The sequence below is a fragment of the Lissotriton helveticus genome, chromosome 10, assembly GCF_964261635.1.
Source record: "Lissotriton helveticus chromosome 10, aLisHel1.1, whole genome shotgun sequence".
NCBI lineage: Eukaryota > Metazoa > Chordata > Amphibia > Caudata > Salamandridae > Lissotriton > Lissotriton helveticus.
In genome coordinates, this window is record NC_136071.1 from 72,248,473 (window position 1) to 72,265,439 (window position 16,967).

Sequence of the window (16,967 nt, forward strand, 5' to 3'; positions counted from 1 at the left end):
TTTTACACCTCTCTGCAACGCAGCCCCCGTGCGTGTTTGAAGAGGGGGAACTAATTCCCCTTGCATACTGGGGGCCCCTGGGGGCCAACTAGCCCATCTTAAACCTCCAGTATGCGCCAGGGGGCTGCATTGCAGAGGTGTAATGAGGCTATGCCCCTTGTTACACCTCTCTGCAACGCAGCCCCCTGGCGCGTTTGCAGAGGGGGAACTAATTCCCCTTGCATACTGGGGGTCCCTGGGGGCCAACTAGCCCACCTGGAACCTCCAGTATGCGCCAGGGGGCTGCATTGCACAGAGGTGTAATGAGGCTATGCCTCTTTTTACACCTCTCTGCAACGCAGGCCACTGGCACGTTTGCAGAGGGGGGACTAATTCCCCTTGCATACTGGGGGTCCCTGGGTCATATCTGCCCAAACCCCGAAATTCCGAACGATTGAAAATGACTTTTCTTGAGAAACATTTGGATTTGGATTATCATGTCCTATACTTTGGAATTTTGGAAAGACTGACTTTGAGGATGCTATAAATTACTCAAGTCTGCCCGAATTGTGTGGGTAAAATTGATACCTAGTCACTTTGAATAAGAATGTACTTACGTCTCGTCTAACATTTGGAAGAAATATCTAGTTATATGACAACAGGATACCGACATAACTTGAAGGAAATAAGAACGCCCTGAAGAAGTTCTGTTGTACAGAATGAAACGCGTCAGCTCGCTGTGGTACATAAACTTAAGGAAAATAAAAGCATTTGAATATACACCAAGATTCAGCGCTTCAATAAGGACTCTAAGTGATATGATTTGATTGGACTTATTGTGCAAGTGGTGCTGTGCCAAACTTTGGAATATTCTCCACTACTCTCTACTACTTACTCTCTACTACTCCACTACTCTCAAATACTCACTCTCTTCTACTCATTCTCTACTACTCTACTACTCTCTACTACTCTCTACTACTCACTCCCTACTACTCATTATCTATTACTCTCTACTACTCACTCTCTACTACTCTCTACTCTCTACTACTCACTCTCTACTACTCTCTCTCTACTACTCACTCTTTACTACTCACTATCTACTACTCTCTACTACTCACTCTCTACTTCTCACTCTCTACTACTCTCTACTACTCACTCTCTACTACTCTCTCTCTACTACTCTCTACTACTCACTCTCTACTACTCACTCTCTACTACTCACTCTCTACTACTCTCTACTACGTACTCTCTACTACTCTCTCTCTACTACTCTCTACTACTCACTCTACTACTCACTCCCTACTACTCTCTACTATTCTCTCTCTGCTTCTCATTCTCTACTACTCTCTACTACTCACTCTTTACTACTCTCTACTACTCACTCTCTACTGCTCTCTACTACTCACTCTACTACTTACTCTCTACTACTCACTCTCTACTACTCACTCTCTACTACTCTCCACTACTCACTCTACTATTCACTCTACTACTCTCTACTACTCACTCTCTGCTACTCTCTCTACTGCTCTCTACTACTCTCTACTACTCACTCTCTACTCTATTACTCACTCTCTTCTCTCTACCTCTCTACCTCTCTCTACTTCTTTCTCTACTAGTCTCTACCTCTACCTCTCTACCTCTACCTCTCTACTTCTACACCTCTACCTCTCTACCTCTCTCTACACGCACACATATACACATATATATGCATATATATGCATATGCATTTATGTATGTGTATATATATATATATACATACATATATAAACATATAATCTGCATATCTATATAAATACAAATATAAATGCATGCATACATATACATATATGCATACATATGCATGTTATTTACATGAAAGTTTTAAAAACACTAATAAAAGCAAAGCTAAAAAGCCACCTCATTACAAACAGAATGGCTTTAACTTAAACGAGGGCGAGATCTATTGCATTTTCAATGCTTGTTTACTTTGGTTCCATCAAGAAGGCATTCAGATGTGTCACACATTTGTCATGAATTCTGAATGTTAGCACTCTAGTTGCTCATTAGATCACTGTAGTAAAGCTACTGCTCACCTGGGAAGTCTGCTGCTAATCATACTTTCTATTTCTATGGCAAAATGAACCCCCTCATTTTGTTCCTTTTTAAATTAAATGTTTTCAGACTTACCACTTCATTCCAATCAAGATGGCTTCTGGTGTGCCATACTTTTGTCATAAGTAAGACTGTTAGCGCTCTAGTTGTTCTTTAGAACACTCTGGGACATTCTGTCATTGGGCTATACTTGGGCTACATCTGGGTGATATTTGGGCTACATTTGGGCTCTTTTGTCTCTGGTGGCCATCTTGGGAGACTGCATGTCAGAATTTTTTAATGAAATAGAAGAGGATTTGGGAAGTCACTCAAAATGTGCCCTAATTTTTCTTTCTGCAGCACTAATCATACTTTCTATGGCAAAATATACCCCCTCATTTTGTTCCTTTTTAAATTAAATGTTTTAAGAGTTACCACTTTATTCCAATCAAGATGGCTTCAGGTGTGCCATACCTTTGTAATAAGTAGGACTGTTAGCGCTCTAGTTGTTCTTTAGAACACTCTAGGAGGCTGCAGTAGAACACAAAGGAATCAACTGACAGTCTCTGTCCTTGTTGGATGTACATGTTTTACTGAGAATGTCAGACTTCATTCTCACATGACTGAGAAAGATAATGTGAATTTACAGAAAATATGCTTTCAGTTTAGCTCATAGATCCCCTTCCAAACCACTGTGGGAAAAGAATGAGATAATAGTTTTCTTTCAAACATGATTCATGATATCCCAGCAGAAGGCTTTTTCACATGGTAAAATCACCTTAGAACACACCACAATTCCTAAAATGAGTATGGTACCATCAACAAATGATTTATAATGTAACTAAAGTCCTAAAACCCTCTATTAACTACAATGCTTTTTAATGAGGTGCTATCATGTATATTGGTCCCAAGATGGCTGCCAACACTTCTTGGATGAAGTGCTGACAGCCAATCAGATCTCACGATGAGATGTGTGGTTAGGCTCCGCCCAGATATATACGTGTTTTTGAAGTTAATTTTCATAAAAACCACTGAAGCAATTTTCACCAAATATAGCAAAGGCACTTCTGCGTACCAGTCCCTACAATTTTGCCAAGTTTGGTGTAATTCCGTTCAGCGGTTCGGGCTGTAGCCTTGTCAGAACGTCCTATGGAAATTAACATGGGGAAAACATGTTTTGGGACCCCCCTTTTTTCTCAGCCCCCACTTCACGAATCTCCCCGAAACTTTCAGGGAAGGAGCGCAGCGGAGCTGGCCAAACTTTTGGAAAATTACACGCAAATTCCTCAACCGGCGCCAAAGTTATTCCCAATAGAATGTTGCGGATTTCCTATGGTAGCTAGGTCCTAACTATATATACCTACTGGCTATCGCCAGTAGGTAATATATAAATATATATAATGTATTTATTTTTTAAGTAGTTTTTGTTCTGGGAAATGTTTTGTCTCTATGTCATGTTCTGGGTGTTTGTGTTGTTGGAGCTAGTCCGACCCATACAGGTGGGGTACCATTTTTATTGGGAGTGGTGTAGAAACACAGAAGAGTCGAGCATTCTTTCTTGACTATTGGATTTATCTGCATTTTCGGCTTCCAAATGTAAGTCAGTAAGCAAGAAAGAACACAGTGTGCAAAATGCCCTCTTATTCACATGATATTGTGGGTAAGCCTAAATTCAGAGGTGTCCAAATAACATCTGTTCCTAAACTCAGTATCATGTGCACATTTTAGAAATACATTGATTTCCTTCATACCAATTTTTACGTTCAATAGACTGAAAAATCATTATAAGGTGTAGGACAGTTGTTGACTCTGTGTATCACATGTTTTTGGAGAACCTACAAACCCTATATATCTTTGCACCCAGAAGGCTCTATCAAACGTAATGGTGTACTGCTTTTGTGAATCAGCCATCAAGACCAAAAATTACTGATGAAAACTTAATCAGTAATTTTGGCACCCTCAAGTCACTTAGAAGGTTTTTCCCTTTGCTTCCGAGGCCGGCCAAGGAAATGGTTGTGCGTGCCCTCATTCTCTACCGCATTGATTATGCAAATGCTCTGTATGTGAGAATTCCTGGATATTTTAAAACAAAAACTACAGACCATACAGAATGCCGCGGCTAGACTGCTGTTTAACATCTCCGGAAGATCTAGCTTAAAACCGCATTTACGGGAGTTGCATTGGCTCCCTGTGGCTCAGAGAGTTCAATTTAAAGCTCTTAGTCTGGCACATAGAGCTCTGCACGATCTTGGACCAATGTACATCAGAAAGCGTTTTGCTTTCTATGTCCCTAATAGATCGATGCGCTCAGCGACCCACCCACCGATAGATGGCGATCCCACGATTCCGCAGAATGCGGCTGGGGGTCAGTCTTTGTCCTTCAAAACAGCTATGGCATGGAACTCCTTGCCCCTTGAATTACGGAACACTCAGGACCTCAGACTTTTTAAAAAGCAACTGAAAACCTTCCTTTTCAAGCAGACATGGTAAAGTTTTTGCTCCAACGGGTCACTGTTATTTTGCGCGCCAGGACACTCTTGAGTATTTGTGCGTGATATAAATCCATTATACAGACCCTCCAGGATTTCGCGATTTCCCCGAAAAATCGCGAAATCTGCAGTTTTGTAAAAATGCCACTATTTTTACGGAACTGCCCGCAAAATTTCTCTCAATTCCCAACTTTTGGGAGATGAGGACCTCTTGTGGCCATCTCGTTAAAGCGCTCACTTTGATTGTCGTTGACTGACTCAGTCACAGACAATCAAAAATTTCTCGGCAGCCCCCTGACTCATGGAATGACCAAGGACCGGCGTAAGGCAGGCCAGCATGGCCAGACAAAGGAGAGGGGTCCAGGGAGAGAGAGGTCTGTGGCTCTCGGACTTGAGGTGAATGCCGCCTGGAAGGGGAAGTTGAGTACAAAAGTACATATGAAAAAGCGGCACCAGTTTTGGGCAATTAGGCAAAAATGACAACACTGTGTCACGCTGGAGCATTCACAGGGCTTTCTGCCCCAAACGTTCATTTTATGCTCCCTGTACTTAAATATGTCCTTGCAAAAGCCGTTTTGTTTTTTTCTTCTAAGTAATTAGAAGTCATTTGTGCTTTAAGACTATGAAAAAGAATGGATTTTTGTAGACAGTTTGTTTTCAGGCTCCTCGCCTTTACCGACCACACTACACACGAACTCCCCCTATTTCAATCCACCCCTTACTACTCACGTCAGGGAATCCAGGTGAACTGCTCATGCTCAATGGGGAATTTCGATGGCGCCGGTCTTGTAATGGCCGTGTTCAGTTTTGAAGGGACTTGGGCTAGAAGCATGGCCCCCACCAGCACCTCATAGGTAGGCAACTTGTGGACTCGCCTAGTGGGACTCGTTAAATCTGCCCACTCCTGTCTTCCTAGTCTAAAGTCCTTTATCGGACTATAACCTGCCACTTGTTTAAATACATACATTCCAGGAAACAACCACTGTGTAGCAAGAAATCCCCAGCTGTTCACCCGGGGAAGCAGCATCTGTAATTTGGGTTTGGGCTTCCCTACAACCTGTGCTCAGACAAACATCCTCTGCATCGGAAAAGCTGTGCTGCTCTTTCCTGAAACATTTTTCTGGTTTACCCTTTGTTTCTAAATGCAGAGTAAAATAAAAAAAATCATGGATGTCCATCGGAGACACTCAAGATTTTTTGATGCCACACCTACAGAAAGCTTTAGCCATTGTCCTACTGACCTGCTGTCAACAACACAAACACAGACAGAGCAGGCCTCAGTAAGCCCAGGGCTCATGGCTTTCTTGCTGATCTCAGTTTCCGGCCAATGCCATCGATTTCTTCCCTAATCTTGGGACTGTCGCCTCCCTGGAACACCTCTGTACATGGTTTCTGAATGAACAGCTGATTTAGCCTCCAAAGCTGATGGGGTGAGACTTGGTTTTTGATGCACTCTATGGAAGTACATGGCTTTCCTCCCTCTCTTGCCAACTCAACTTATCCCCCACTTTCCTGCTCCTCTTTTGGTCCACTTACTTTTTCCATCTTTGTGTTTTAGTTTTTTTGTGACTGCTTGTGTAAGTGCCCAGCACTGCTGCTGAGCTGCTTGCCTCCCAGTCTGTTGCTCGCTGCTTCTCCCATTCCCAACCCTTAAATAAAAACCTAGCAGCTGCACACTGCTACGAGGCAAATTTCATATTTCTTTAGCACACACAAACGTTTCTCTTTGTTCAGAAATGGCCACCCGCCACATTTAAGGGTAAAATGGAAAAATGGCAACCAAAAAGCCCTGATTTACATCCATCATTACATTGTATCCCTTTCTCACGAGTTGGTCTCAGTTATTTATGCACAAACATGTGCTTGTGGTCACTGTCAGCATCATTTAAGGTAAAGTGCATGCCTGGTCGGGCTGCTGCACTTCAGTGGAATTGCAAACACCATCTAAAATCTTTATCAAATTATCTACAACAAATACCTCCTGCGTCACAGGATCTTGGCACCGCGCGTAGAAGTAACATTTATTGGAGCAGGGGCAAAAGGAAAAATAGGAGACCAAAAGGGAAACAATAAAATAAAAGCTTGTGGGCAGCCGCAGCATGGGTTGGGGCTTCAATAGCGTGTCTTAGACTGCTTTGGGTGAAGCCATGGAAACTAGACTCCACTCAGAGAGGTCTACTTAAAAAATTACATTTTAGAGTATCAAAACTTTTTGGTAATGTACTTGATGGTGCAAAAAGGAGCGGAAGACTAAAGAATTCTCAAACCTTTTAAGCTGGGGTCTAGAAAGTAATCCTTTATGTTCAAGTATCCTCTCCAAAATCTTCAGGACAAGGGGGCATATTACCAACAAATAGCGATATTTATCGCTAAGTAGGGTTAGCGGCAATATTTTTATCGCCGCGCATCACCGGTTTTTATCGCTGAGATAACTTGCTATTAGCAAAGTTTATCTCAAAAGCGATAAAAATCAGGCGAAATGTGTGAATATCGCTGAGAATACAGCGATATTCACGCATTAGCGACAAAATGCTCTTAGCCATGTTATCCACCTCCCATTGGATAACATGGCTAAGAACTGGTCTGAGCAGGCGTTAGTTTTTGGAGATATTCGCGCTTAGCGCGAATATTTCCAACGCTACGCCTGCCTTGTTAATAGGGGATAGCGACGTTATTGACTGATTTCAGTCGCTAATGGGTTGGGTACTCCCACTTTGCATGTCATTAGCGATAAACATCGCTGACATGCAAAGCGGGCCCCAAACCGCTCGCTATCGCCTAAAAGCTGTAGCTAACATCAGTTAGCAACAGCTTGCTAATAGGGCGATAGAATTATCGCCGCTTAGCGGCCGAAAACGGCCGCTAAATCGGCGATAATTGTCTATCACCCCCCTTGGTAATATGCCCTAAGATTCCTTTTTGAGGTCAGGCTATGTTTGCTCAAGTCGACCTATGGGGCCTGGAGCAGGTAAGCAGGAGGTGACCTCCCTATGCAGTGTGTCTCACTTATTTGGATCAGTCACTACGATCCTGCGCCCTAGGGAGCCTGAGGAAGAGGTGTCCTGCCTCATGGATCCAGGAAGCAGCGGTGCCCCGGCAGAGGTACATACATGGGCGCTAGAACATCCCAGGGAGCTCCCTCCTAGGAGGTTAGGACTGGAGCTTTGCTTCTGTAGTGCTACAGACACTTTAAACATGCCTAATTTAAAGTAGAATACTCTGCTAAAACAGTTTCCATTGATTTAAGACTGAAAACGAATGATTATGAGTAACATGAAGTGCCTCAAAATTGCAGCTAAATTTCCATATTTGTGTCGCTAAATTTCCATATTTGTGCCGCTAAATTTGCTAATCCATGCCGCAATATCCTGGGGGGTCTGATTATAACATAACATAACAATGGCCATTTTTCCTACTTACTGCCATTTTTTTTTTTATTTCAATTATTATTTTATCAATAGAAATGTTCAGGGATCTACACAAATGACCCTTTTTGTCAATTCATAAGTTTGTCTACTTTTCAGGAACGTGCAGCTTCCCAGGATTTCCCAGGGGTTTCACACCTGTTTCCACCTCCAACTGCAAAAAGCTTGAAACAAAAAGAAAAGTAGAAAAATGGATTGCCCCTTAGAAAAATACAAAACGTGTGGTAACATTATTTTTACAACTCAACTTGTTGCTGAAAGATGGTGATCCTAGCACAGCAAACCATTCACTGATGCTATTTTTAGGAAACAAAACATATACTTTCTTGCACAGCAATTTTGACCAAATAGCTACATTTTGGAAATGTTCTCAGTGCCCTCCAATGTAATATACACACCCGAGTACTTCTAGAATCTCCAGAATGTTGGGGAAAAAGAGGGCATATTGATGTGGACACCTTATTTGGAAAAAATATCCCAAGGTGAAAGCACAAAATACCCAAATATCAAAAAAGGGTCTCTTTACTGAAGTAGCCAATTATCACAAACAGAGCTCATCACTAGGGCAAGAGAAGCATCAAGAGCGAAGAGTGACAACATTGAGGTACTCACTCTAGCCTGTATATATATATATTTTTTTAGAGTTCAGCTTACCTTGAGGTTCTTCGCAGTCATAAACATTTTTGCAGTCCTGGCTCTCAGTTACCCTTCGCCTTTGTCCATCAAGTTCCTCACACAGTACATTTGGTGTACCCCAAAAGAAGACCTCGGTTACCTTCTGGATGCCGGTTTCGTTCCTGGGAAGAAAAACAGAGAAACATATATGTTTTCCCCTTGATAACTCTTGGAATCCTAGCCATCCAGCTCGCAACCTGTGGAGGTAGTTCTACCTTGTTGCGAGGGCTGGAAATTGCTTTAAAAACCCTTGCAACAGTGAAGATTGACACCTGTGAGGGCAAAGAAAAACTATGTGTGAGTCAAGTCAGTGAAGAGGTAAAATAGTGCCCCAGTGGCTTATTTTAGACAGGAATCCCCACCTTGGGGTGGCTCGCCGGGGAAAGTGTGAGGTGTACGAACCACAAAGCACGGCTGTAGGAGATTTGTTGCTGTTGTGGTTATGATTAGTAGTAGCGGTGTTATCCAGCACAGGTTCATCGAAGCACACTGACACTAGGAACAAAAGATTTAAAAAGAAATTAAAGAAGGACTAAGCCCAAAAGGGAGAAGCTGATGCAGTGGTGCAGATGTGATGGATGTGCTCCCCAATGCAGAGAGGTTCAGGAATTCCTCAAAAGCAATGCATGCTTTTCTAATTTAACTTTTACTACCCACATTTAGCAGAAATGAGAGAAAACAGTGTTTAAAAACCGAGTTTAACCGGAAATACTATGGTCCTCTTTCCAAGTTGTTCTGGAATACAGAGATGGAAAGCCACAAATGAAAAACCACTACTGCACCTTGTCCTTTCCCCTGGGCGGTTTTACTTGCTGGTTCCGGGTTCCGCAAGTCAGTGTGAAAGGCAACAGGCGGGAACTGTTTTACAGAATTGGAAAAACACCTGGAGGAATTTGCGATGGCAAAAATGGCTGGAGCAAGCGCTAATTTTATGCAACTCAGAATTCCGCTTCCACCTGAGTCCAGATGTAATGAAGCACTCTGAATTAGCAGCAGTGTTTTATATATATATATACATATATATATATATATATATATATATATTCATTATTTAACACCTAAACAGGTTACACATGTCAGTGTACACAAAACTATATTCCAATGGGTAGACATTGATTTCTCAATTTACACCCTGTGAGTGGTAAATGCTCGAGAGTCAGGACCAGTGTAGGGATATATGGCCCCATTGGTTAAATGGCATTCTGGGAACGCCTTCCTCTTTCAAGGGAACCAGTTGACTGGTTGAGCTGACTCAAGGGACAACTTGGCTCCACCTTGTTAGTGTGATGTAGGTGGCCAATTAATAAAGCCGTAAGAATTCACCAAAGCCCAAGTGGCCATAGACATAGAGGGGAGTGGGGCTTAGAGGAAGAAAGATGGAGGTCAGGGTTTGGCCACAGTTTAATGCTGATATGGGGACAAGCCTCAAGGAAATGGGTGTGGCTCTGCTTGATGAGGGCTTCAGCGGGTCCTAAAGTGTAAGGCTAAAGCAGACTGGAATTGAGGGACAGAAAGTGAAATTGGGGTGTGTATCAATGGAATGGATGAATAGATGGAGGTAACTAGTTAGAAAGGAATGGGAATACGTTAAATACATTTGTTCATGGCAGAGAAAATTATAAAGTTCAGTGGGGTGAAGTATATATGGACTGAACTATTCTCAGTGCACGCGTCAATTATTAAGAATCTTTTTTTTCTCCCTAGAAGTAAGTTTTACTCAAGTGATGTTGATCCATTCTCAGGCCCACTGGCTCAAGGTCGACAATGCCCTACGTAAACTCTCAAATATACTCACTTATATCCGCTCAAGAGAGGCTGGCACTTCCTGAAGCGGCTTCGGGTGGAATCTCCACATGGTGGCTTGCACAGGCTCCACTCACTCCACTCTGACCAAAAGTTGCCTTCCTCTGCAAAGTACAGTGGTAAGAGATCATCTATCAGATGTCAAGACCCTCAGGTTTACGGAGACTTTTGAAACAATGCTCAGCAGTTCATGCAATCCGAAATATGTGTGTAGTGTCAGTGGAATGTCGCGGAACATGCAGAAAAATGTGCACTATGAGGGGAAAAAGATTTGGCGTAACAGCTAGAGTGATCGACCTTGAAGCGGGGGAGCCGGGTTCGAGTCTCGGCATCGATACTCAAAATCCTGTGATTCTGCGCTGTATAAAACTCTATAAATAAAAATAAAATAAAGAAAACCAAATATCCCATGGGGCCTTGGTATAAAACATAACAATTAAATAATACAATTAAATAATATGGAAAAGTTATTATAACACTTACAGCCTGATTCATGTAGCTAAAAGCGCTCGCAAAAGGGCCAGATTCTGAGAATCTGGCCCTTTGCGAGTGCGATTTTTGCATTTGGTATTCATCATCCCAAATGCAAAAATCGCTATTTAAGAATGCGCATATTTGCGAGGAATGGCATTTAAGGAATCTCTAATAGAGATTCCTCAAATGCTATTCATGACACAATAAAAAATTGCGATTTAGCACTTTTGGGCTGCTATTTACCGAGAGGTCAGACCTGTCGGTAAATAGCAAAAACTCAGAAAAATGCTTTTAAAAGCATTTTTCTAAGTTGCATGTTGCACACACACATGTCCTTTGGACATGTGTGTGCGCAACACCTGTTCAAATGTGCATTTTAGGGGTGCTACAGGGTGCCCTTTGGACACCCCTGGCACCCTTGAAATCGCTATCTGATTTGCGAGTAGCAAATTGCTACTCGCAAATGAGGGATACTCCCCATTCATTCCTATGGGCCTTTTGGCCCATAGGAATGAATGGGGAGTTATTCCTTTTTTTGCGAGTAGCAAATTGCTACTCGCAAATAGAGAACATGTAGGAATCGCTATTGATTTAGCAATTCCTACATGAATGCCGTTTTGCGTGTCCTCAATAGCGAGTCGCTATGATTCGCTATTAGGGCCACGCAAAACGGCCCGTACATGAATCAGGCTGATAGCTCTTTATTTTTGGCATTTATATTAAATTGAGGAGCACTGAATACCTCAGTGTATGTGGTTACATTGGCCACAGCCAGGAAGCAGTCAACCAGGTCACAGCACTATGGACCGTCTGGCCTTTTGGATCTCTGACCTGTAACCCACATTCCATTAGAAAAAGAGGTGTTGAGGACTCACCCACCGTTGCAGGTTAAATACCACTTCTCTTTGGAATGGCAGACTGGTTGGACATTGGTTTCTTGATTGCTATTAGATGTGCTAGTGAGTTCAGTTCTCTATCCGCGTGCACCACCTGCCTGAGAAAGCCTTGAGCTGCTCGACTTTGCTAGCCAGGGGGTCAAGTGCTAAATGGTGAACTTGGTGGCCAGTTTTGGACTCCCTATTACAGTGAAACCCCAGGATGCCAGTGGTAAAAGACTCTGGGGCATATTTACAAAGAAATTGCATGGCGCTGCAAGCAATTTAGCAGCGCAGCGTAATGTAGAACATGCAGGGAAGCCCCGTATTCACAAGAATATGGCGCACCACTGTGTTTCCCCTAGCGTTGGCACCAAAAATACTTGCCTATCACCAACACAGACACCTTTGCGCGAAGGTGCAAGGGTGCCTGCGTTTCAGGGATGATTGTTTATGTGCAGGAAAGGCCACCTTCCTGTACATAAACAATCATTAAAGGTGATTTGCTCTTTCAAAGTGTGCTGCAGACTGGAGCGCACATAGAAAGAATAAAAGTATTTCTACTCGTTGCACCAACCTAAATCCTACTATTCAGTGGTGTTAGTTTTTGGCGCTGCCTTATATTTACACATCTTTGTAAATCTGGGGCAGTGTCTAAAAACAATCGGTGTTGCGGTGGAATGCCCACAGCAACACCCATTGCTCGCCCCTTTCATGCAAATACCTGTGTGAAAGGGTACTATATTACAAAGCGGCGTTAAGGCATGCAAAGTGTCTTAACGCCACTTTGTAAATATGGAGCAGGGCATTGTGCCACCGGAACATCCTAAAAAGTAAAGCTGCGGTGGCGCAATGCCCTTGTAAATATGCCCCTCTGATTCCAACAATCTGAGCAAAGTAACCCCTCAAAAACTTCCCACAATTGGTAGAAAGTGGTGACAGACTATCAGATTCTTATTCCAGGGAACACCAGTAACAGTTAAAAAGCTCAGACTTTTTCCCACACAATCTGCACATAAAATGCAGATGGAATAACATGTCCCTAGATGAAGCTGAAGGGGATGTGCTGGTGTGACCATAGAGGGCTGTATTGTCCAAGGATCCACTATAGATTTCATGATGGATCAATGCAAGAAAGGAAGAGGTTTCAGAGCACCAGTGGTAAAATGCTCTGATTGTCATAATCTGAGCCCAATATCACCTGTCTGCTCTGAAACTCCCTCAAATATTTCCATATGTAGCTGTTAACTTGGTCTACGAAGTAAGATAACTTTAGCCTTGCGGTGTCTATTCCACAAACATCCCTAAACTTTGAGGCGCCACACACCTGAAATCCTCATTGGTGACTGGGTCCATTGGTTCTTCTCCTCCTGAACCCATTGAGGAGGCATGCCTACTGCCTGCTTCCACTAACCAATGTGAGCAGAGCTCTTCCAATCTGATACAGCTGCTGTGTTGGTTTATGGCAGCAGTATTGTCCACAAAAGCCTTTATTAACAAGCAAAGTTGGTGAAGTGGCAGTACTGACTACAGTGGCTTCTCAGACAAAGGTAGGGATAGAAATCAACTTCAAGTTCCCAACAGGAGTTCTGATCCACAGTTTTTGGAGACTGCTTCAACTGCATGCTCCGGTCATCTTAAGAGCTGTTACGTGCTAGGAATTCCTTCCACGAGCGCTGTCAGCAGTCAGGTCGCCCTAGCTCATGGTGGCTTTTTTGGTTGGACTCCTTCTCCCTCCATTCATACTTTGGGTGCCTGCAGCATCAAACCATGAGCTAAGAAATGTAAAGAATAAGGCTTTAGTGGTAGGGGAGCAGTCATGGCGGTAGAGACGTCCAGCTGTCAATCGACAAGGCAGCCACATACCTTTCAGTCTTGGAGTTCAGGCAAAGGTTTGGAGTCACATTTCCTCCTCCTCATCCTCAGATTTTGGACTTTCGTAGTCAGGGCTCCACAATGGATTAGCATCCCTTGAGCTAGTGGTCTAATAGGCGAATGTTAAGGATTTTGGAACTTCACAGACAGAAGGAGAGATATTAGAACTTCTCTTTCCACTCACTGAAAAAGGATCCTGATTATTAACTTTTCCAGGAAGATCATAGCACCCCCATAAACTTTCCCTTGCTTCCAAGTATTGCTGACACCTTTCTTTGCATTGTTTGAAGAGCCTTTAACTCATTGTCGTGTAAAAGTTTACTCATAGTTGCTCCCACCTCTGGTCGACAATTTGGATATATAGAGTCTTTAGTACATTCCATCAACATCTTTGGACTTTGCCAAAGTCTTTGCTATTGAGGGGGGTCCTTTCTTTCTTCTAAAAATGTTGTTTATGAAATTTTATTTCATAATTGTATGAATCGATACTCTACCAAGTAAGTTTCTGGGAGCTGTGTGTGTAAAACATGATTGAAGGGCGGGACATGTCTGACAAGGGGCCATCATCTGTAACGCTGAAGGTAGAAACATTAAAACTGAAAATGCATCCTCTTCATCAAAAGGCTCAAAGCAAAGGCTAGAGTTGTCGCCCTGGTTGGGAGGATTAGGAAAGAAAGGGGCAGAGAGGGAGGAAAATAATCCTAAAACTGAGAGTATATTTAGTAATGGTGCAGAAGGAGGGTGGAGAAGGCTGGACACCTTTAATGGTTGTTTATGTGCCGGATGGTGCCCCTTCATGCACATAAACAATCATTAAATAATGACGATTTGCCACTTCTATATGTGCTGCAGATTGTACACATAGAAGTAACAAATCGCTATTATTGATTCTTTCCTAACACTGCATCTTCTCATTCCATCGCATGACTAGATCACATTTGATGATTCTCGTAATAATGGATCGTCTCATTCCATCGCATGACTAAATGATGCTCGGTAAAACTTCTAACACTGCATCTTCTCATTCCATCGCATGACTATTTCACGTTTGATGATTCTCATAATAATGGATCATCTCATTCCATCGCATGACTAAATGATGCTAGGTAAAACTTCTAACACTGCATCTTCTCATTCCATCGCATGACTAGATCACGTTTGGCGATTTCCATTGGATCATCTCATTCTATCGCATGGCTGAAGGATGTTTGGTAATGCTCCTAACACTGCATCCTCGCATTCCATCAGATGACTACATTATATTTGATGATTTCCATAATAATGGATCGTCTCATTCCATTGAATGACTAGATTGCATTTGGTAATTCTGCTAATACTGAATCGTCTCATTCCATCATATCACTAATTTATGTTTGGTAATCCTCATAATACTGGAACGTTTTATTTCATTGCATAACTAGATTATGTTTATTAATCCTTCAAATACGGATTGTCCCATTTTATTGCATGCCTAGATTATGTTCGTTAGTACTCCTGATGCTTGATTGTCTCATTCCATCGCATGACTAGATTGTGTTTGGCAATCCCCATAGCACTGTATTGTTTTCATCCATGCATTGCTAGATTACGTTTGGTAATTCTCATAATACTAGATTATCTCATTCCCTCGCATGACTAGATTATGTTCCATTAGTCTAATATAATGGATCGTTTGGAGAAGTGGAGAAGTGTGGCTCACTGGTTAGAGGAGGTAGATCCTGAAGCAGAGGTCAGACCCGGGACCAGGGTTCAATTCCCGACGCAGCAGGGTCTTGAGCCCAAATATCCACGGACTCGATCATTCTTGTTTTGGTACCTACTCAAATCACGGGTTCACACTCTGCATCTCTGGGCATCAGCTTGCTTAATCTCCACTATAGCCCCCCCGCGGCGGGATGCCTGGCTTTCACCTTTGGGATGCCCAGTACGGGTATCTCACAGGGAAAAAAAGCCAGGACGGGTTCCCAAAGCAAGCGCCGAGATGCCTAAGGGTAATCGAGCGCTATATAAGAACGCATAATAATAAAAATATTCCATTGCATGACTAGGTTATGTTTGTTTATCCTTATAATACTGGATCGTCTCATTCCATTGCTTCCTACACTTCGTCCCGCCTAGGACTAAGAGTTGCACTGTTGTGACACATACATATTTAGATTGTGGGTGCCTATGGGTCTGGTAGACGGTTCAGAGAATAATAAATACTGCTGGGAACAGAGTCTTTCTATGGCATGGGAACCTAAAATAAGCAACTCCACCAAGAAGGGGAGATCTGGACTATTGGACCTTAGGCATTTTGAACAATGTTCCTTGCTGAGAGTGTCAACACACGCTTCTCACAATTAAAATAACTATATAGTTTTACAGTACTTAAGACTACATTTTACACCATTTCTAAGTGCTGTAAATCCCCAACTCAATAGTGCTGGTTTTTGTTTTTTTTACCAGAGATGGAGGAAAGACTAGACATCCATAATGCAAGTCTTCCCCGTGAACGTCACAAACAGATGTGAGCTCTCAGTGCTTGATTCAGTGAGCCATGTTGCCGGCACTCAATCGATGCTACTCCCTACAACTTTCCTTCCACACCGACACCCCATACTTTTGAAACAATGCTGCTTACCAGCAATTAGGGGAGAAGAGTTGGCCTAACGGCTATGGTGGTTGACAGTGAATCTGGGGAACTGGGTTGGAGTCTTGGCAATGACGCTGAACATCCTGTGATTCTGGGCAAATCACTTAATCTCCCCGTGCCTAACAAAAACGAAAGTGTCCTCATGTAATGCAACTGGTGCTATTTAAAGCGCTCTGATACCCGATTCGGGTCAAGTTTGTGCTATATAAAACTCTGTAACAAAATAAATGCCAATTAATGCTGCTCACATGGAAGCCACCTTAACAGTGGGATCCTTGAGTTTAGTGCAAATCAGACTATTCATACACTTTTTATCAACGCTGACTGTGAGTTTTGCACAGGGACACTAAATACTGCTGTCCAAGAACTTCATGCTATGTATTTCAATTTTTTTATAGCGCACACCTAGTCAAAAAGCACATTGTAATTGATCCAGACTGACTTATACATTTTTCTCTTTTCAGCACCAGGAGATTGAGTGATTCGTCCAGAATCACAAGATGTTAAGCCGAGGCCGGGATTTGAACTTGGTTCGCCATGTTCTAAGGCCGGCAGCTCTAGCCACCAGGCGAAGTCTCTACACAACAAGGCCCAACAGGAGTATCCTAGAATGAGGCTACTGCTGCATGCCATAAAAGGCATTCAATAAAAGGAAGCTACAACGTTT

The 16,967-nt window shown here is 42.7% G+C and overlaps 1 protein-coding gene across 1 annotated transcript in view; it reads right to left on the reverse strand.

The window, feature by feature from the left end:
- Positions 1 to 16,967, reverse strand: part of CFP (complement factor properdin) — a 137,637-nt gene that overhangs the window by 12,345 nt on the left and 108,325 nt on the right. Inside the window, exons 8-9 of the mRNA XM_078664778.1 lie at positions 10,434 to 10,545; positions 8,618 to 8,760 (exon numbers count right to left, since the gene is read on the reverse strand). Coding sequence (XP_078520904.1) covers positions 8,618 to 8,760; positions 10,434 to 10,545 — 255 coding nt within the window. The remainder of the gene's footprint in view (positions 1 to 8,617; positions 8,761 to 10,433; positions 10,546 to 16,967) is intronic.